This window comes from Haliaeetus leucocephalus, unplaced genomic scaffold (genome assembly GCF_000737465.1).
Source record: "Haliaeetus leucocephalus isolate CR32 unplaced genomic scaffold, Haliaeetus_leucocephalus-4.0 Scaffold218, whole genome shotgun sequence".
Lineage (NCBI taxonomy): Eukaryota > Metazoa > Chordata > Aves > Accipitriformes > Accipitridae > Haliaeetus > Haliaeetus leucocephalus.
This window is the reverse complement of record NW_010972654.1, coordinates 709,764-730,662: the sequence shown is the minus strand read 5'-3', so window position 1 is coordinate 730,662 and position 20,899 is coordinate 709,764. Positions and strand designations below refer to the sequence as shown.

The following is a 20,899-nucleotide window of genomic DNA, read 5'->3' as shown; positions in this document are numbered from 1 at the left end:
GCCCGCAGTGAAAAGGATAAAATCCCGTTACAGACCATATACACAAACCTGCTAGAAAGCAGCTTACACTACAAACCGGGGTTAAGAGATGCCAGTTGGGTTGAGTTATTTTAACATCAGTATGTCAGACTATGGTGGTAATTAATTTCAGATTTAGATCACTGCACTGAAAAATGAGTACTCTACAGGTCTTTAACCTATGGTTTGGAATGACCAATAAAACTGACTTCAGATGATCTCAAGCAGTGACTAAGCTCATAAAAAGCAGCAGCGTAGATAAAACACACAGATCCCGCATTATACTCAGCATTATAAGCCATCAAAGCAATTTTAAGATCAAGCTGATGTTTGACTCTGAGCCAGCCCAGGTCCCCCAGGACCAGACTGACATGTGGAGGCCGTGGTAGGAGAGTTAGTGTTTTGGCCCCAATCTCTGAACAGCTGGAGCCTGTGCAACCTTTGCACAGGAAGGCCATAAAACAACGCATTACAATTGTCCAATTTAGAGGTCATAAAAGCACGGACCACAGTCTCAGCGCGAGGCTGGAAGAGCCAGAGTTCAGCCAACAACACTCGAGCAGTGAGCACAAAAACGAAGAATAGCACACTTGCAATTAGGGATAGGCGAAAGCCACTGCAGACCGCAGAAACCTGGCCCTTCCTCCAGTAGCACCGCAGCCTTGCCTGCAAGTGGCCAGGTCCAGACATGCAGGTATCCTTTTCCCTTCTGGCTCTTGGGAGAAATGTAATTATGCACATGCAGTCGTCTTTCCATAAAATCAGGCTTAATGGTAACTGAGTTCCAGGAGCCTCATTTCCCTTCCACTGCAAAAGCCCTCGCCACCTCCTTTTTGAAGTGGCAGATGCTCCAGCTGACGATGTTGATAGCACACCTGCATAAAGGCAAGCCTTAATTTTGTTACAGGCGAAACCAAAAAGAGCAGCAGATTGGGCGGCCGATCACCATCACCTCCATCTCCTTGCTCTAAGCAAGGCTGGGGACCATTTGCAGTAACAGATGGTCCTTCCTTCATGCACAATCCAGGAACGGGGGCTCTGGTGGGGCTGAAGCCAGAGGTAATTGTTTCCTTAGATTACTGCAGCACACGAGGAAATGGGATGATGGAAACCCTATTAACAGAATACAGCTGCTAGAGAAGACCACTTCAAGCACAAGCCTTCTCAAATGCCCGCTCCTGAGCTCCTGCAATCCCACCCGTGAGCGTGGGGAGCCTCTGCCGCATAAACCCCCCAACCAAGACATCGCCACGCTTCAAGATTTACTGCAGCTCTACAAGCAACCGGTGCCTTGACAGTGATGTCTCATTTCCAAATCCGAACCAGGAGTACATCATTACTTAACTCTGCTCGCCGCATTCTCGCATATTTTGAAAAGGAAATTCAGCAACAAAGTAAAATTGTGATTTGTTATTTCCAGACGGGTACCAGTGAACTGAGAAGCAGAGCCTCCACAAAACTGCTTGATACAGATTCTCGGCAACAGCGCTGTAATTAATCCTAATACCACTTCTTTCAGTAGGAAACAGCCAGTTAATAACAGGCAGAACACCACGGAGGAGGACACAGGCTCTTGAACAGGAATACACAGATGCTGTCCAGCTGCCCGACCCTATACAGTGCACAAAGAAAAAAGGCTCTTTCTATGCAGACAGACATCCATGGCTGCTCAGCTGCACAGGGACGAGGCCCCCGAGGACAAGATGCTCCTTCATCTAGTTCCGATTCCAGCAGGCAGACCTGGTTCACAAGAGAATATAGATCACTACTGCCTCCAGAAGACTCTTTTGATAAAGAGGTTTGGCCACCCTGGCTGCAGACAGCAAAGGCACAGTCTCATTTGTTTGCTGACAGCTGAGTGTCCCTTCCTTTTTTTGCCCACAAGAAGCAGAGAAAGCATCCAACCTGCTCAGAGTGGCAGAAGGAAGGCTTTGCACGGTGACTAAACTACCCAGAGATGCAGAAAACTGACTGCCTGGCATGCTTTCCTTGAGTTTCATAAGGTTTTGGGCAGGATGATACGTGGGGTGCCTCTGTCCTGTTACCACAGACTGGATCTTCCTAACTGGTTTCCTTCCTGCTCCCCAGCAGCAATGGGCAGGAGCAGGGTGCATAAGGAAGAGAACACTTCTTGGAAGCAGGTTTTCACTGGACAAGAAAATCATATTTGTGGAAAAAGCCTTGGATTTTTTGTATGTTACCTAACCCATGTGGAATTTGCCCCAAAAAACTTGAAACTGCAGGTATGCACTTCAGTACAGCGGTGACCAACGCCATGGGTATGCCACTGGGGACCAATGCTAACCGTATCCTGGGCTCCATCCAAAGCAGTGTCACCAGCAGGTCCAGGGAGGGGATTCTGCCCCTCTACTCCGCTCTGGTGAGACCCCCCTGGAGCACTGCGTCCAGCTCTGGGGTCCCCAGCACGAGACGGACACGGACCTGTTGGAGCGGGTCCAGAGGAGGGACACGAAGATGATCCAAGGGCTGGAGCATCTCTCCTATGGAGACAGGCTGAGAGAGTTGGGGTTCTTCAGCCTGGAGAAGAGAAGGCTCTGGGGAGAGCCTTCCTAAAGGGGAAGTACCTAAAGGGGGCCTACAGGAAAGCCAGAGAGGGACTTTTTACAAGGGCATGTAGTGATAGGACAAGGGGTAATGGCTTTAAACTGAAAGATTAGAGGAAGAAGTTCTTCTCTGTGAGAGTGGTGAGGCACTGGACCAGGTTGTCCAGAGAATTTGTGGATGCCCCATCCCTGGAAACGTTCAAAGTCAGGTTGGATGGGGCTTTAAGCAACCTGGTCTAGTGGAAGGTGTCCCTGCCCATGGCAGGGGGGTTGGACTGGATGATCTTTCAGGTCCCTTCCAACCCAAACCATTCTATGATGGGTCTCAGACTGCAGTATCTCAGGTTTTAGGTGGCAGGCAGACAGCTGGACTGCAGTACAGGCATGGTCACTGCCTCTGAGCCCAGCACATCTCCAGGTACTGTGTTTTAGCCTCCTGTTTCCCCGAAGCGCAGCATCTCCAGCACTACTCCTCTAGATCAGCCTGCACGTGATGCCTCCCTTCCCATGGTACATCCATCCAAGCAGGTTTGCTGCCCACACATTAACGAATCTCCGCGTGTTCACCCACGCTGCTCTTTCCTAGCAAAGATGCTGTTAAAGAACCATAGATGAGAAGTAAAACGTTACTTCCTATTACTGCCCTAACTGGCACGGCCCACTGGGACAAAGCCAGTGCGTCTCTGAAGTACCTTGGAGCACTACTGGCTGCTATTTAGAGGTAAAGGTCAATTTTGCCTGTAAACCGACTTGTGTATAAAAAGCAAAAAGTTAAAACTTGGTTCATATGTACAGGCTACATATGTAGCAGCAACAACCTGCAGTGTAAGCTCAAAAAGCAGCACAGAAATTCCCATTCCGGCTTAAGAGACCACGTCCCCTCCTGCTCGAAAACACCTCGCACCGCTTGGCCAGGCTGCAGAAACAGGACACAAGATATTACGGACTCATAAAGCATGGTGTAAAACACAGAAAATACCTGGCCAGCAATTTCACAGATGATCATCTTACAAATTTTACGTCTTTGCTATATAGACTGGGCCTCATTTTTTCCACGCCAGGATAGACATGCAGAACAGATATGCAGAACAAAACAGTTGCGCTCTCAGAGCTATTGCGGAAAGGTGAAGAGAGAAACAGGGCTGCAGAGTTCTGCTTAATTCTAAGTCTAGGACTAAAAGCCATGCAGTTACTCATCTCCCAGACGATTTTAAGCAGCTTTTAACCAGGGCACCTTACTCCCCAAAGGTGGGAGGGCTTCTGTTAATGAGGCTTTTCTGAGCACGGTGACTAAACTTGGATATCACCTAGTTGGCTTCATTATGTCCTAGCTCAGCTTTTCTCTCACCTAACACTGATGGATTCAATCTTTTCAACAAATGTTCTAATGCAAACTCTATCCCCTTAGGTCAGTGTCAAACGATAATATATATGTTGCTTTTGGAACCCTGAAACCATAAAGCAAGCTACACGGGTCAAAATTATTTGGTATGATTTACTGGGGGTTTGCATACGGTAAACTAATTCTGGTGAAGAGGAATTATACTGCAAAAGGCCAAGTTCTTGTGTCTGTTTAGATTTATTTTTGTCAAGAGAAATTTTAACTTTTAAATTCTGTTAGCAACTGGGGCCTTGTAAAAGCGGCGGGGCCTTGTAAACAGAGTCTGGTCAGGAGGAAGTGCTCTCAGCGTCCCATGGCAGAGCTCCGCGCGCTGAGCCAAAGCGAACACAATCCCTGAAGGAGACATGGAGAAAACCGATAAAAACAGGTGCAGACACCACGGCTAGCTTGCTGCTTTCAACAATCTGTTTAAAATTAAACTTACGGATACACTCGGGCTCCCAGCGGACTCGAGCAGAGCCGATGAATCACTGGGAAGTGACAGCCCCCCCGTCTCACCTTCCTGCCCCGCGCCTTGCACGAGGGCAGTAGCGCTTGGGAAAGCCGCAGGCAGGGGAGCACCGAGCGCGGGCGCTGCCGGGAGAGCCAGGTGCTAGCAGGCAGGCAGAGGTCTCCTTCCTCCCTGCAAAAGAGCTCGTCAGGGCAGATATTTCCAAATCAAGGGACAATGTCTCCATTGAGAGGGCTGGTTTGGTTTCACCACTGTCCTCACGCAGCCGGCGGTCAGGCTCATTTTGTTATGCTTGTAACGTTAGTAATTACTGCGACGCTTTTCCAGGGCAATGCCACAGCGGCGCAGAAATCCATTATCTACTATTCTACACCTACAGTAGACGCACACAGATAAAAAGAAGTCCAAGTGTTATCTTCTTGAGTTGTTTACGGTCCTAAAAGCCAAGCGTGCTACCACACCTAAGGTTAAGCTAAACCACTCTCCTTACAGAGCTGCAGGCGGGTCTCAAGAGATGAGGAATTACAGAAAGACACCGATAGAACTGGAGCTGGGAAAGAACATTATATTCAGATAAATGTTGCTGAGTACCTGACAGCTAGTAAGGCACCGCAAGAGCCAGCTTTAATTGCAATTGTCAGTTTAAAATCTAAACAGTTCCAAGCTAAAAAGCCCAGAAGAAAACATTTGGCTTAGATGAGTCACAGCTTCAGAAGCTAAGAAAGCAGAACGGAAGCCAAGAGAAACTGCAGAAATTCTAGGTCAGTAACCTGCTCAAAATTTAGTGTAATTAATAACCACTCTTTGCTTGAAGATATCTCTGGAAGGCAACGGCCTCCCAGCTGACGGGATGGTGTTCAAGCGGATGCCGTTCCCCCTTGCTGAGGCTGGGGTTCCTATCCTTTCTCCCGCAGTGGTTTCTGATGACTTTCCAATTTTAAAATACTAGAAGATAAAAGCAATCAGAAATAGAAAAGATACTAGCAGTAACGCTTTTAACACAAAACATCTCATGCGAGAAAAAGCATACTGGCTGTTGTTAAATTAAGCATTTAAGTTACGCAGTACCCTTTAATATCAAAAGATGACTTACTACAGTCAACCTGTTAATAATGGTTCTAGCAAAGCCTCAGCACCGATAAGAAACTGCTGATGGTGCTGCAGAGTAAAAAGCAATACTTTCCAACGCCATTCCCAAATACCAGCACAAAGAAGTTACGAGAAGACGTTAAGTAACCGATGCTTAAGCTGGGCAGTAATTATGTTGACCCTGGAGGGAAAGAGAGCAAGAGTTGTATAACAATGTCCAGCCAAAGCCGTTAGCCTTGGTGCTCCAGCTCCGGCAAGGCTTGCAGCATTAGCTGGTCAAATCTGGTCTTTGCTTTTGGAAAAACCAAGCGTCTTTCAGCTGCTGTGATCCCCGACATGACCGTGCGATGTCAGGCTGCAGGAATGCCAGGCTGCACGGTGACAGTTCCAAAGAATCACTTCTACACCAGACTTGCATGAGATACCGTGATTTAGAGAATAGGAAAATGAAAGGGATGTGTTAGCATGAGCTGTCTGAAGTAGAGTACAAAACTGAAAGCAAAATTCAAGGCCTCACTGTGACTTACTTAATCTACGCAGAACTGCCTGAAGGGGTTGTCTTCACATGCTCCAATAAATTTCACTTCATGATAAACAGGAAAAAAAATCAGCAAAGGAAGTAATTTTCAGATGGTTAACTATCTGAAAAAAGCAGCTGAGAATAACAGAGGAGCTTAACCAAGCACAGTGATGCACTTGCAACCTCAACTCCAGATCCCCCTTCAGCTAGCAGGAGCGGATGAAAGCTCTGCTACAGCACCGCTGCCAGAACGAAAGGCGACTCCTTGTTTCTTCAGCAAGAGGCGAGGGACCCTCAGGCTTTAAGTTCCCCAGAATGAGAAGATTTGCTCTTTTTGCACATCTTTCTCCACGAGGTAACTAGAAGGACAAAGGAATCGTGATGCAATGTGACCCTTAACTCCAAAAGCCAGGAAGGCGGGAGGCCACAAAGACCATTAAAATCTTCCCTAAAGCTCCCAGTCATTTCAGACTCTTGTTTCACCTGTAGCTTGCTTGCCCTTTTTTTTTTTTTTAAAAAAAAAAAACAACCACAAAACCAAACCCCCCCCCCCCCCCCCCCCCAACCCCCCCAAAACCCCAAACCCAAAGCAAAAACCCCAACTCTCCAGAGGCCCATCAAGTACCTGGAAGAAGACAAGGGACTTCTGTTTTCCAGGAGAAGCAAAAAACCCCACTCTAAAACTAACCCCCCCCCCAATATGTCAAACTAAGAGCACAGAAGTGCAGATTAACCGAACCTAAACAGGTGAAATTCCCCTGCGTTCCAGGGAAGTTATGTCCTCGCTCACAAAACCTCAGCCCCTCGGGAGCACTATCCAGTTCTGCTGAAGGAGCTGCTGACAAGGAAGAATAAATATTTTCACATCCAAAGTTCAGTTTATCTACTTTTCATCATTTGCTGCCAGTGTTAGAGACTGACAGCAAATTATCCAGACACGCATTATTACATGACAGCGGAGATGTGTTTGACTGTATTCCTGAGCCTTTCAGGCAGACTTTTTGAGCTAAGCTGTGTCAATATGAGAAGATTTGAGAAGGTCTGTTCACAGCTGTGCAATAAAAAGACATTTACTAGGAGCATTATATTGGATGTGCCAAAGATGATATCCAATTCAAACCAGTAAAAACCCCCAGAACAGCTTTTCCTCTACTAGCTTCAACCCATATGCATTTTCAATATGTTCTAAAGATCTTACTTCGACAGAAGACAAGCCGTGACTGTAAACCTTTTTTTATGCCAACAAAGCAGCTTAATATAAATTACACCTGGTGTGTTTAGCGAAAGCGGAGCCCCCTCCCCTGATCAAAATACACCTTTAGACAGAAAAAAATAATTAAGAATGGAGTGTTTCAGGCACTAAGAAATAGCTTTATGCTTCTGGCAACCTCATCCCTTTGGAGATGACTGTCACTGTTTCAGGTAATACAAACCAGTTGTAATTTCCCACCATAACCATGTAGACACATCTCAATAGATGCACGAGGCAGATGGAACACTTCTGTGCTCAGCCTCGGTCAGACGTCAGAGCCCTTTGCTGGAGGAGTATGATCGAGCAGATGAAGAGCTGGACTACAGACCCTCTTTCAGCTGCTACCTGCCCACCCGTATAACAGGAACAACTCCCCGTTTCCACTGGTGACTCCACATGGAATCCAGCAGAATGTCACAGGAGCGACTCTCAGGCTGTGGCTAAAGCGCAGGTCTCCTCTGCAGCTGAGCAAGTCTACTCAGATCCAAGTTCAACAGGGAGAACAAAGTCACATTTACAGTCAGCTCATGTTAGTGCCTACTAACATACTCTCTGTTCAAGGGGAAAAGTCTTGGAATTGGATTCCTCAAAAATCTGTAAGATGGGAACAGGTCTGTTGGTGAGGGGGGAGGAGAAGAGCACTAGCAAGACACCAGACACTGAAATCTTTCCAGAGCATACTTTGTGGCATCAGATTTTCAAGCCAAAAAAAACCCCAGAACACTGGGCTCATCTGGTCTGTAAAGCACAAGCCGTAGCACTTACATGCGTTCGCTCCTGCTTCAAGTCCAATAGCTGTGCTGAAATGGAGAATCTTGAATTCACATTTTCAGCGGTGAAGAAATCAACCACAGCCTTCCATACATTATTCAAATACTTCTTTTCACTTAAGAGCACAGACCTTATTGCTAGTCTAATTTTGACTATTTTCACCTGTCACCGCACGAAAAAGACTCAAGCTACCGTTCCTCGGGCTGGAGTTACCTCCAGAGGTGCATGCACATCAGCATTCACTCACCTTCCTTTTTCAGTAAAGAAAGCTGAGCTCCTCCAGTCACTCGTTACTCAGCAAGTTTCCCATCGCTTCAGTCATTCCTGTTTCTGTTCCTGAAGTTTGCTCACTGATTCAGCATTCTTACACTGCTGACACAAGACCTCGACACACTCCTGTGGTTGTGACCAGACTACGTCTTTACAAAGTCAATAGTTAACCGAGATCCCCTACGTATAACCATTACTATCAAAAGAGAATGTATGCAGGACCTTTCGGTCCCATTGCAAGCTCATTTTCAGAGTTACTGCTCTTCATTCATAGTAACCTTGCACTTTGCCAAACAAAAATACGCTGTTTTTATAGCAAAATTAACCTGTTTCTAACTCACAGTTGAAACCACTCAGACCTTCAGCTGAAGTTCACTTCACACAATGTAACTTCAGGTAATCCGCTCGGGCGTTTGATCGCTTGGGAGCTGCTTCTAGAAGCTGGGCTGTGCAAGACCAGCGTGAGGAAGTTTGAACCACGCTGTGTATTTCTGTGCAGAAAAACCTCAGGAGGTCAGTGTTATTAAAGTCCTCCCTCAAAGACCAACACGCACCAGTTTGTTTGACAGCTGGCCTCCTCCTTACCAAGTCCGAGCCTGCCGCAGTCTGAAATGGGCTTTTTTTCCGTTCCCTGACCACCGGTGGGTGCACAGCACTAGCCATCAGTGGTTTTTCTGCATTAACGGCTGATGAAGCAGCAGGCCTGTCTGGAAGTTCTACGTCGCGACTGAAGTCTTTTCCATCTTGCGTGGACACAAACAGTTCCCATATTGAGCCATTAACGTGTTTCAAGCCTCCGCGCTGGAGGATTAAAAGCCATTATTCCCACAGAATTTGCAAGAGACCTCTGCACACTTTGTGGTGCGGTTAAGGCAGGAATCCAGTGGGATTCTGGCTGCTGCCAGCTGCAGTGATTCAGTGAGAAGCGGCACCACAATAGGCACAAGTTGAAGGTCTTAACCCACACCATTTCAGCTATGAAATGATGGTAGCTGAGCAGGTGCTAGAGGAGGTTGACTGTTGACACTGGTGTGGAGAAGGGGAAGAAGAACCTGGAATAACCCTGCTGTGGAGATGCAACCTGATGCGAACCAGCAGGCCCTCAAGAGCATTCCATAAACTTGTCAAGAAAACAAGTGACAATGATGTGATGGTACGAACCAGCTGATGCTTTGAAGCACGCCACCGATCCAGAACTAGGAAGGCTAATCTTAAGTGAATTGGATGTATTATTATTCAAGAAGCAAGGAAATAATTTTTAACCACAAGTTCCTGAGAAAATGAAGACTTGAAACATGGCTTGCAAACTCCACCCTCCCAAAAAGGAACAGCAATCTAAGTATATGGATCCAGTACTAATAATGGAGACGGGAAAAATTAAAGGTAATGAAACACAGAGTCAAAAGCTGTGTTTACTGAGAGATGTGAAGAACCTGCAGAAGACCGAAAAAAACCAGTTACTAATGGCTGTGATGGATGGAGAAGTAGCCAGGAAGAATGGAACACATTAAACCAAGAAAAGGTTACCATGCTATTACAAGCTACAGAGAGCTTGCAGCTGGATATTCCAACCCAGAGCCCGTACAGCACTTGCTCACTCGGGTAAGTCCCCCCACGCAGCTCAGCTCAGCAGCCTGTCCAGGCTGAGGAATGAGGGTCCCATCGCCCTGCTCCTCTGCTCCCAGACCTGCTAAGGAACCTGCCCCTCCGCTCACTAGTCCCCCACTTCTTTTTGTTGGATGTTTTCTGTTGTGCTGGCAATCAGACCAGCTCTTGTGGCAGAGTACCAGAGCCACGGCACGGTACGGAGCGGGAGCACATGCGCAGCAGCCGGTACGGTGAAGGGCAGCAGCTCTTTTGGGGAGCAGGCGGCTGCTGGGCTGGCTCAGCTGGGACTGAACTTCTTCCAGGCAGCAGTCTCAAACGAAGACCTGCTAATAGGCAGTTGCGCAGCACTCGTAGTTCACACAAATTGTTTAATTTTGATTGTCTTACAGGAGCCTATTTACCTGATAAGCTTTCAAAGAAGTACAAAACACATTTCTTATTAATTGGTCAATAACTATCTTCCTGGAAGGAGGGGGAAAGCTTTGCTGCTTTGAGGGAGGTTCTCAGTTCTCTGCTATCAGTAGAGCTCAAAGTACTGCTGTAGGCACTCCACCTAGTGGTTTAGAGACCATTTATAATTAATAATGCTAATGTTTGCTTTAGCAAGAGCCAACAGAGCAGCCAGAATGCAGCCTAGAGACCTATAATGCATTTGTGAACGCTCTCATCCTTAACGCAGGGGTACAAGCCTAGACGATCTCAAAACATGCCACGGGACTGCAGAAGCCACGGAAATTTAGATGAGCACCGTGTGGTGGGAGCAGAAGACTGGCAGCTGGGTTGAAGATGGCTCTTAATGTTGCTTGTTCTTCCTGCAAGGGACAGAAAACAAACGTGCAAAAGCAGAAGCCTCCCACACGAACTTGTCATAACGGCTGGGACTAGAGCTGCCAAAAGACACGACGCATCACAGCGAGTGGCAAACTAATTGTTTTAGGCAGCTGATTGCTTTTCCAGGAAAGTGGAAAAAAATGGCTTCCAATCCGGGGACACACAAGTTTACCCTGTTGTGGATTTAACAGCGGGTTCATTACTAATGAGCCATCTGATATAACTTGTACAATTGCTGGCAGACTAATGAAGATTTTGCTGGCTACACGCGTGTTGAGTATGCTTCGTTAAGGTAGCTTTTTGGTCATTCAAGGTTGGCTGCACATGAGTTTTTCATTCAAAGCCATGCTAGGCAAGTCACTTAGTTCACTTGAAAGGGAAAAGAGAAAGAGTCACCTCTGCTGTCTACAGACCCACAAAACTGCAGTATTGATAACAGTGCACAAATCTTTTACTCGCCACCATTTACCAACAGGTCAGAAAGACAATCTACTTTTCTTTCTCCCCTTGCAAAGAGCCTGAGGAGAAGCACAGCCTAGATATAAGGCTGGGCACTCACACTGGGGCAAATCAGAATATGAAGAGAATCATCTAGAATGACCTAGGAGACGAAGCAGGTTGTCTCCCCTCCCATGAACACCAGAGGTGCTAGAGAAGTGATCTGCAAGCAGAAGATATAGTAATGAAATCCAAGAAAAGGGAGGCTTTGGAACACAGCGTGGAGGAAGTATTATTCCACTATGAAATTGTCCCTTCAAAAGCCCCCACCCTGCTTTCCTGCTTCATCCAGCAAGAATGGAGGGCTGCTTGCTCCATTTTCCATAAGACCCAGAAGCAAATTCCTTAGAAACAATGGCAGAGATGAAGAAGCTAGGCGTAAAATAAAATTCACGGATATATGATTCATTCCACTTTGTGGAGAGGTAAACAAGGCGGGGGGGGGGGGGGAGCTTTAAACCAAGATTTATAAAGATGCCTAAGGAAATCAGACCCCCAGACCCCCATATTCCTTGGACTCAACAGGTATGTAAACTTAAAAGGCAACTTTAAGAACCTCAGTGCAAGTCTTACAACTGGCAGATTATACACAGATCCTGCTATCTGGGAGGGCAGCCAGTTCCTGGTGCATCACTTAAAAGATTCTGACTAGGTGACGTTAACTAAATTCTTCTGCATGACCAGCACGGGAAAAAGTCACGTAAGGGTGAGCAACAGTGCCCTGATCATCTCTAAAGGTAAGGCAGTGTTTATCAGCGGGACTCAAGATCACCCATTTTGCCTCCCAACCCAACAGCAAATACTGGGTGAGCAGTATCCGGTGAGAATTTAACCGGGTGCAATTAAGAAGTCAAGAGCCTGGAGTAAGAATACAGTATTAGAACAGAAGTTATCCCAACTGACTTGAATACCCTGGTGCAGTGTAAGACAAGACAGAATAGTTGTGTTTTGCTGGACAAAAAAAATCACAATGGAAACACCCAGCACCACACACTGACTGAAATTTCAGATTGTAACCCTCATGGCAGTGAAGGAAGTTCCCGAAGTCTTCACAGCCTTTCCAACTGATACCTCAAAGCAGAGCTGTACTCCAAAGAAGCTCTACACTGTGTTTGGGGTCACGGGTCTGGTTGCTGTGACACCAGGTCTTTAATGGGTTTTAATTGTGTTCAGAAGGCCCCTCCACCACCCCCTTCTTGCCCTAAGCAGAAAGCTTCTTAAAGCCCAGGCTATACTCTTGAGACAAATGGAAGCTGGAACAGAGAGCAAGCAAGCAGCAGCCAGCCTTCTCTCAGATAAGGTCTTAAAAATAATGTGTTCAGGAAAGAAATCATGGGCAAACTCTCCTGCATTTTCTGCCACCCCCTCCCCACATACATACTGCTTCATGGCTATCAGCTTGGAGTCCATGCTCTCCTGCTTTCCTTTCATCACCTGGATGTCAGTCAGTAACTTGGTTACATTGTCTTGCCGAACCTTTATATCCTCATTCTTTATACTGGATACCTGGAGACAGAAAGGAAGATGTCAGTGATGTTTCCTTCCTACAAAATGGTTATTTAAGCTTCAAAGTTGATACTGCATATAATTTATCTTGCCCCTCTAGACCAACCGCTGCATTCACACCTGAGTGCACCATGTCAAGGGACTAAAACCAGTCACCTACAAAGCAAGTTTTTTGCAAGCATATTGCTATATGAAAACATCAAATTCTGTCGCAGCCTTAAAAAAAAAATAATCTTTTTGGATCAGAAATACAGTGCTCAGGTAAAAGCGAAGGCCTGCACCAGACCTGTTTGCCTACGCAAACCTTCAGATAGGCAATGGGCCAAGACATTCATTCTTATCTATGACAATCCTAAAACTAAAACTTAGCAGTCACAAAGACCAGGAAGCACATTTGTACTTAAGATAGGAAACAAACATTTGCCTCACGCACTTTCAAAAGTCTCTGCTGCGTGCAGTGAACTGAATATCGGTCTTAGCAATTAAGAAAGTCATTAGCTGGTCTGAGAAAGAAAATCAGGAGAAAAAGGGCAGATGAGCTCACTGCAGCAGAGAGGCCTGCAGGCGGAACGGTAAGCCTCTTCCAGAGATCCCTGAGCAGCAGCCGGTCGCTTGACATCCTCATCATTTCCACTACAAGTGTTAAAGCAGCTGAGGAGAAGATTCTGAGCAGACGATTTTATTTTTCTGATAAAATACTCATGAGAAATGACACCTAGACATGTTTCACAAGAGCTGTACCACGTGAGAAGTCTATGAATCTGCCAACCGTTATAGGGGTTAACACATCTCACCTATTCAATAGCAGCTTCTCTCCACTTCACTTGCCAGCAGGTCATATATCTTTAAGATCTCTTTACATCCTTCTAACGCGTTTGCCCACTGTGAAAATGTCTAGAGGAACTAAATGCCTCAGTGAAAATGGCACTTACGGTTATTTGAGAGCACCCTGGGATAGGCAGAAGAGTGAGCTACTCTCTCTACACATTGCTTTGATTAATATTTCGAGAAGAATGACAAAAACATGTTTCTCCAGCCCACACTTCAGGACTAATAAATTAGCCTGCAAAATTCATAAGCATTTTTGGAACTCCTGATACCAACTGTTGCTATACCACGACTTCAGTACATGTACTGCAATTCTGTATTTCAAGAAATGGGGGCAGTTGTAAAGCAGCACATCTGTGAGTTTAAAGGGAAAATGATAAGTTTATAATTGGGATATGCTGGACGTTAACACATTTAAGATAATTCAGGTATCTTATCCTTCCTTTTCCTCCTGCCACTACTACATCTAACATATCTCCATGTGTCTGTGTGTGTACACTTTGTATGTACGTATTTTTCATTCCTTGAAGCATTTTAAGTAAAGACTGCAGCTCAACTAGTGATCACTCTCCCTCCTACTGAAAGGTACAATTGCTCTTCAGTCTTTCCAGAGAACACAGTAAACTTCCCTCCACCAAGCCAAATTCAAACAGATGCTACTTGTCCAGAAAAACAGGAAAAAATATAGTGACCCTTTTTACTGAACTCAGAAACAATTTGGTTTGCAAGGCCAGAGTGCTGGCTCTTTAATGGTGGTGGTGTGGGAGAGAGGAAGTCTCAAGCAGTGCTATAATGAACCTAATGCTGAAAACATTGAGAAAAAGACCCAGAACCAAAGGGACTGGTACCAAGAACCTGAAGCCAGCTGATTAGCAGGATGGCACTGCAGCTTGTAACTGGGTGAGAGGGTAGAGACAACCAGAAGAACTGCTGGCATAAAACAATAACCAAGGACGCCAATGCCCCTCAACCCTTAGAGCACACTGGTGCTTTTCGGACTAATCCTCTGTTTTTAAACAGTTTATCTAGAGCTTGTCCCGAAAGATCTGTTGCATAAACTTACGCTGGTTACTTTCCTCTTGATGTTCTCCAGGAGGTGTTCCTGGCCTCGGATGAAGTACGGATGCTGGAATTCAGTATCATCTTTCTCTGGCTTCACCAATCCTCCCTGCTCAATGTGGACAACCTTTCGAAAGCCATCTGAAAATCAAAGGGGAGATAATTGGAGAAAAGCTTAACAGGCTAAATATGAACTTGAGAAAGCAGAAACTAGCACAAGTCACCCTTGTTAGTTTAAATACCCAGCGCTCCATCACTGTGGTACTGCATTCTAACAAATCTCATCCTAAAAATGCTATGTGGAATGAGGAACCCCTCCTTAAATTGACAGACCTTCAGACAGAGGCTTATGCTGATCCTCTGAACAGCAAGTGGTATGAGTCCTCTCCGGCCACCAAACCCTTGTTTCTCCTTGTTTCTCCCCAGGAGCAGAGCCAGGCCATTCAGCTACCTGACCGGAGCAACAGCTTGACACAGACGGCTGAGAAGAGTGGGATCCACTTCTACATCCTAGAATCGTTTTGAAAAACACCTTTCGCTGCTCCCACAAGACCAAGCTACGCCGATGGTTGGCTGATAGCATAGGTCAGCAAGAAGAAAGGCTGAAATTACTGGAACTACACCAAGAGTCTCCAATTAACCTCCCCATTTCCTGATAAAAGCCCCTCATTCACAGGGAGCTGACCTGTTACATGAGTAAACAGCACCTTGCCTTGCCTTTTCAATGCAGAGCAAGATAAGGAAAGACACGTATTTCAACAAAACTTCTTTCAACAATACTGCCAAAAAGAGATTCAAACATTCAGCACACGCTCCAGGCAATCCCAGAGGGCTTATGTTTTATTTATTCAGGGAATAAAATGGTTTCTGAGAGCAATTAGCAACGTACTCAGCAACATACATGATGCAGATGAAGCGCCGCTGCCGCCTATCATCTCACAGACTAATGAAAATAGGAACACCTTGGAGACAAAACCACGCAAGTGCCCATCAGCACACAACGGGAGATGAGTTATTACTGCATTTAACTGAACTCCCAAGCCCCTCCATTCTCCATTTCAGTGCCTTCTCACAGCAGCACATATTATCTCCCCCTACAAGCCCATGATGCAGGCTGCTGTAGCCAGCACACCTATAATAAATTTGCACATTCCAGGGCACTGTAGGCACCCTGATCCTTAACCTGAAAGGAAGGAGGAATTTTCTTATAGTAAAGGAGACCCCACGGCACAGAAGGTAAACAAATGACTTCCCAAAGGCTTCTGAGCCTTTCCAGAACACTTCTTCATAAGCGAGCTGTACAACACTACTAGGACAGAGCTGACAATCTCTGCAAACAGGGTTACTAGTCCAGAAGCAGACAATCAAGTTGACAATCTACTCGCCTTAATACTAAGACTTAAAATTCTTTTTTTAACCAGTCTGCTCCACCTTAAGAAATATAAATCCACAGCATTTTTCTCATTCTAACATGTGGCAATTAAAAACATCCTGGCTCCAAACAATTCCCCAGAACTACAGCGACAGGCACCACTTTTGTCATCCCCGCAGCAACACAACTGTCTGGTGAGGGTGACGGTGCAATTCCTCTGCTGCATAGGGAAGGGAGAGGCACGGCACGCTGGAAAGCGCTTCCGCAACAGTTCAGGCAGAAGTTATGCACCAAAGTCTTCAGATGTACTTAAAACACCTAAAAGCCACTCAAGAACAGAGTGTAGTGCATCAAAGTATTTCTGGATCTCAGCATTTCTGTAAACCGCTAGGATAAATCAAGAGTGTTATTTAAGTTGCTCAGACCACAGCTGTGGTTAAAAAAAAAAGCTTCCTGCACTTGCAGCAGAAAGTGATTTAGAGAAATTACACGTTATTGTAGTGATATTAGCCAGTTTTCGGTTATTCAAGTCATCCTTAAAAACTAAAGGCCCCGGTCACAAAGCACAGAATGTGCCCCACAGCTATTCAAAGAGCTGGTGTTGAAAGGTAATGAAAATGTCATCCTTTCTAATAACATTGGAATGCTCTCTGCAGCCCACATCTGGAGCATTAAAGTTAATCCCTGATATAACCTCCACGTGAGAGGTGTATGAAAGGCATCCTTTATGTTGCTGCCTATCACAAGAACCCGCAGCCAAAACGTAAATGCAGATCTGTGTGCGCGGGGAGGAAGCCGAGCAGACTGCCGTGAAGCAATGTCTCTGGGATAATCCCAGAATGTTCCTGTTAGCTGGCAGGAAAGAGCAGCTACAAACGCACCCATCAATCTCGGAGCATTTACACAGGCAGGCAGTTCTCGATTTCCTTGCACATCCGAAGGGTAAGAGAAGGATTACGCAGTATAAGTTTGGAAAACCAGGAAGGGGGGAGCATGGAGAAAAAGAATATTGTTTGATTAGTAGAGGACAGGGAACTAGTAGCACAGAGATACTTGGTCAGAACAGTGAAAGCTTTGGGCAGTGCTCCATCTGTGTACCCAACCTGAAACACCAACTTGGATTCGGTTTGCTCACACAGCAACCAGAGCAGGAGTAAAGGAGTCCCTAGGCAAAATTTCCACCCGAGCTCACAGCAGATCCCTTTTTTTTGCCTGTAGGTGTGCCCAGAAAGGTGACCAAGGCTCAGCACACACTGTGAAACACCAGTTCTGGAGAATTTCATAACCCTCTCTCAGGTTTTGCATAGGGATCCACAGCCTGACAGCTAGCTCAGAGGCACTCTTCACGTTACTGGACTATTGACCCAGTCAGGATAACGAACCTGTGAACAGGTAACACAGAAATATACAATTATGCTAAAAGTGAAGTGATTTGAGAAAAATGCAACAACAACTGCACAGCTGTACTAGAAGCTAACGAAGCAAATCCCCCAAAACAAAGCGTAGAAAATCATGTTCCATTTTGGGCACCCTTCTCTTTATTACATGTCCTTTAGCAATCCCTGCTCTTCAAGCAAACACGCCAAGCAGTGTAGGGACAAACTCTGAATTTACTTTCAAGTTTGGACATACATCTACCATATCACTCAACTCTAAAATAAATTGAAATCCTCAAACTGCCACCAATCACACGCTAAGAAATCTGTTTTATAATTCAAGTAAATCAAAGCCTCTGTAACACAGATTGGGAAGAATGGGATCTATGTTAAAAAACAGATTAAGCATAGGAAAAAAGTTATAAACACCTGAATATGGAAGTTACATTTACTCATTTTCTAGTGCAAGACGTGAAGCCTAGCTTTCCGTCGTCTCAATACTGTATCATGCTATCATGGTAGTGTAACTGAACGTATCAGAAAGATCCCAAAGTCTGGTTGAGGGCAGGAATTCTGTTTGGAGAACCCGACTCTTGAGGTCTGAAAAAAAAATCTCAGTTCCATTTCTGATCAGAACAGATTTGGTTTTGGGGTTTTTTTTGTGGTTTTTTTTTTTTCTTCCCCCCCCCCAGAAGTATTGAACCACTTGGGAAAGGTGTTGTTAGAAAGAAGTTTCAGTCCTGTCTTAGCTTGGTCTTGGAGATTTATTACTTCTTTCTCCCCCCTTTTTAAAAGAACACCTTATCACTCAGATGTGCTTTTGTCCGATCACCTAATTCTGTTCCAGCTCTATCTCCGCTATTGAAAGGAGGAGCTGACACCCGGAATGATGTTAATCCCCCTGCCCTCCCCTGCCCTTTTAACATTACATACGGTGAGGGGGAACAGACCAGACAGCTTGCTTTCTTCTTCTTATTCCCCAGTTGCAGCAGCGTCTGTTGGACAGGCAGCCTTTACCTTATTTGACAAGCTAATGCTCAGGTTGATCCTATTCCAAAGCATTCCAGGACATGCAAGTACTAAAGACACCTGCAGACATGTGCTTTGGAGGGAAGTATCGCCCTCCTCCCTCCAAATGCAAGTCAGATGTGGTGACAGGACAGACAAGAGAAGTGCAGCTGGAGAGGTCACTGCTTGGGCTGGGAAGCAAAGCTGCTGAAGGAGCCTGTCCCTCTGCAGGGTGACCTGCCACCCCCCGCCTGCAGACAGGAGCTGAGCCTTCCTACCTGTCCTCCAGCAAAAGAAACAGCAAGGAAGGTGAAAAGCACCGATTAGCGATATTCTGGAGTCCTCATTCTCCTGGCAGGATTTGGTGTTTTGGGCATACCTCTCCTCAACGGTGATGGGAAGTGGAGTATTCCCTAGTTCTCTGGGAACTCTTGACCCTTCTCAGAGCTATGAAAGCAGGTGCCACTTTTCACGTACAAATGTGTGTAAGTAAAAAAACTCCAAAACCAAAACCCGAACCAAAACAAACCAGGAAGACAAGAAAAGGTCACGTAAAACCAAGTTAATTTTCTTCCATGATGGTATAGCAAGCTTTATCAACAGAAAAGCAGCAGACATCCCAATCAAAGCATGACATCCTCAAAGCAGGAAAATCAGCAAGGTGAAACTGATATAATGTGGGCGTAAACCCAACAGAAAAAGCCTTATTTAGGGAGCAGTTAGCAAAATATATTGTAGTGCGTGGTCTAAGAGTGTGGGCCCAGTCCTATCCAGCATCTTCATTAATGGCATGAAGGACTGAATAGAGCATGTTTGCTAAACTGGCTGATAAGACGCAGCTGGGAAGAGCTGCAAGTATGTTGAAAGACATGACTGCAATTCAAAGTAATTTTGGCAAGAGGAATGAAAGTCACTACTGACAAACACAAGGTACAACTCTGAGGCAGGAGTAAAACCAAAGAAATATGGGAGGGAAAACCACTGGGTAGATAGTAGCTCAAGAGAAGATAATGCGAGCGCTGTAGTGGATCGTGAACTGAACATAAATTCAATGTCATACTGCTGAGGAAAAGGCCAATGCCATAATGCGACGTACATAAAAGTATTGCCTTCAAGACACAGGAATTACTCTTTTTATTCTATCCAGTGATACACCCAATGTTGGCTACTGCAATTCAACAAAGAGATGGAACAAAATCAGTTGAGAAAGGAATGCAAATGATTAAAGGCTGGAAAACAACCTAAAAGAACTAAAAAAGCAGGCTGTTTACTCTGAAGAGAAAAAAAAAGAAAAAAGAGAGGACTGAAGAGAGGTATCAAGTTTTCAAAGACACAAAGGCTGATGCAAAGGGAAAAGGAATAAATAAATCTCTTTATATCCACAGCAGATAGGAAAGAAGTGGAGGATTTAAACTGTAGCTGGGATGGTTTGGGTTAGACATTCAGCAATCAACTCCACTGCTTCACTATCCTTATATCAACAGCATTTCCTTGAAGAGCTTATGGAATCTTTATTACTGGAGGCTTGGAAAAAATAGGTTTGATGCAAAGTCATCAGGAACAACACAGAGGTAGTTGATCCTGCCTTGAAGCAGAGAATTGGACTAAATGATTTTGAGGTCCCTCCAGCCCTATTCCGCTACAGTTCTATGATTCTTTATTTATTTTTTTAAATAATTGCTGTTTAGTAGAGCAAGTTCAGTCAATGCCTGCTCTACATGACGCTGGCAGCAACATCCCCTCAAGAAAGCGAGCAGAAAATGAACAAGTCACATGGGGTGGGCCTGCCTCATGGGAGCATTCCAGAGGAGGTCCTCCTCCATGACACAGGATGGCAGAGTGCCATCGAAAACGCTAACGATGGGCGAACACACGGAAAGCATTCAGAACTCCTGCGCTAACAATCGGGGAATTTCAGGATAATAGAACTCTGGGAGTCTGAAGTTGTTTATATCTAGCAGAAGTTTTCAGTTTTAAAAGTTGTTACTCCTTTCAGCAGACGCCAAGCTTAAAACTACCACTTGGTCCCCAAAAACGGAGTGATCGCAAAGCTAGCAAATACTCTCAACTCAATGAAATGTTCCCTACGTTAAACCTGGGCAGAAGACAGAAACCTTATTTCGGGACAAACTTTACACTTTGCACCCGAGCTGCCCAGAAGATACTTACACATATTGAGCTGCCGTACAAAGCTGGCCATGTTGTTGTGTTTGAAGTATTTTGGAAGCACCTCCTTGGCAAATTGGCCTTGGTCAAACACATGGAAGCTGCTTCCACTCTGTCAAAAAAAACAAAACAAAATGAAACATTATCAACCACTGTTACACAGAAAGAGAGAAGCCCACCTGCCCCTTCATTTCACAAATATAAATTCTGCATTGCTGTGGGTGAAATCAGTAACGGCCCCATATCTTGGAGTCCCTCAACTGCAGGTAATAACGTAGTTTATTAGCTTTGTTTGAAGCTGTTACCATCT

The 20,899-nt window shown here is 45.3% G+C and overlaps 1 protein-coding gene across 4 annotated transcripts in view; it reads right to left on the bottom strand.

Moving 5' to 3' along the window:
* Positions 1-20,899, bottom strand: part of HSF1 (heat shock transcription factor 1) — a 71,191-nt gene that overhangs the window by 30,963 nt on the left and 19,329 nt on the right. For all 4 annotated transcript variants that reach the window (XM_010566807.1, XM_010566808.1, XM_010566809.1 and 1 more), the window contains exons 2-4: positions 20,593-20,701; positions 14,672-14,808; positions 12,656-12,780 (exon numbers count right to left, since the gene is read on the bottom strand). In XM_010566807.1, coding sequence (XP_010565109.1) covers positions 12,656-12,780; positions 14,672-14,808; positions 20,593-20,701 — 371 coding nt within the window. The remainder of the gene's footprint in view (positions 1-12,655; positions 12,781-14,671; positions 14,809-20,592; positions 20,702-20,899) is intronic.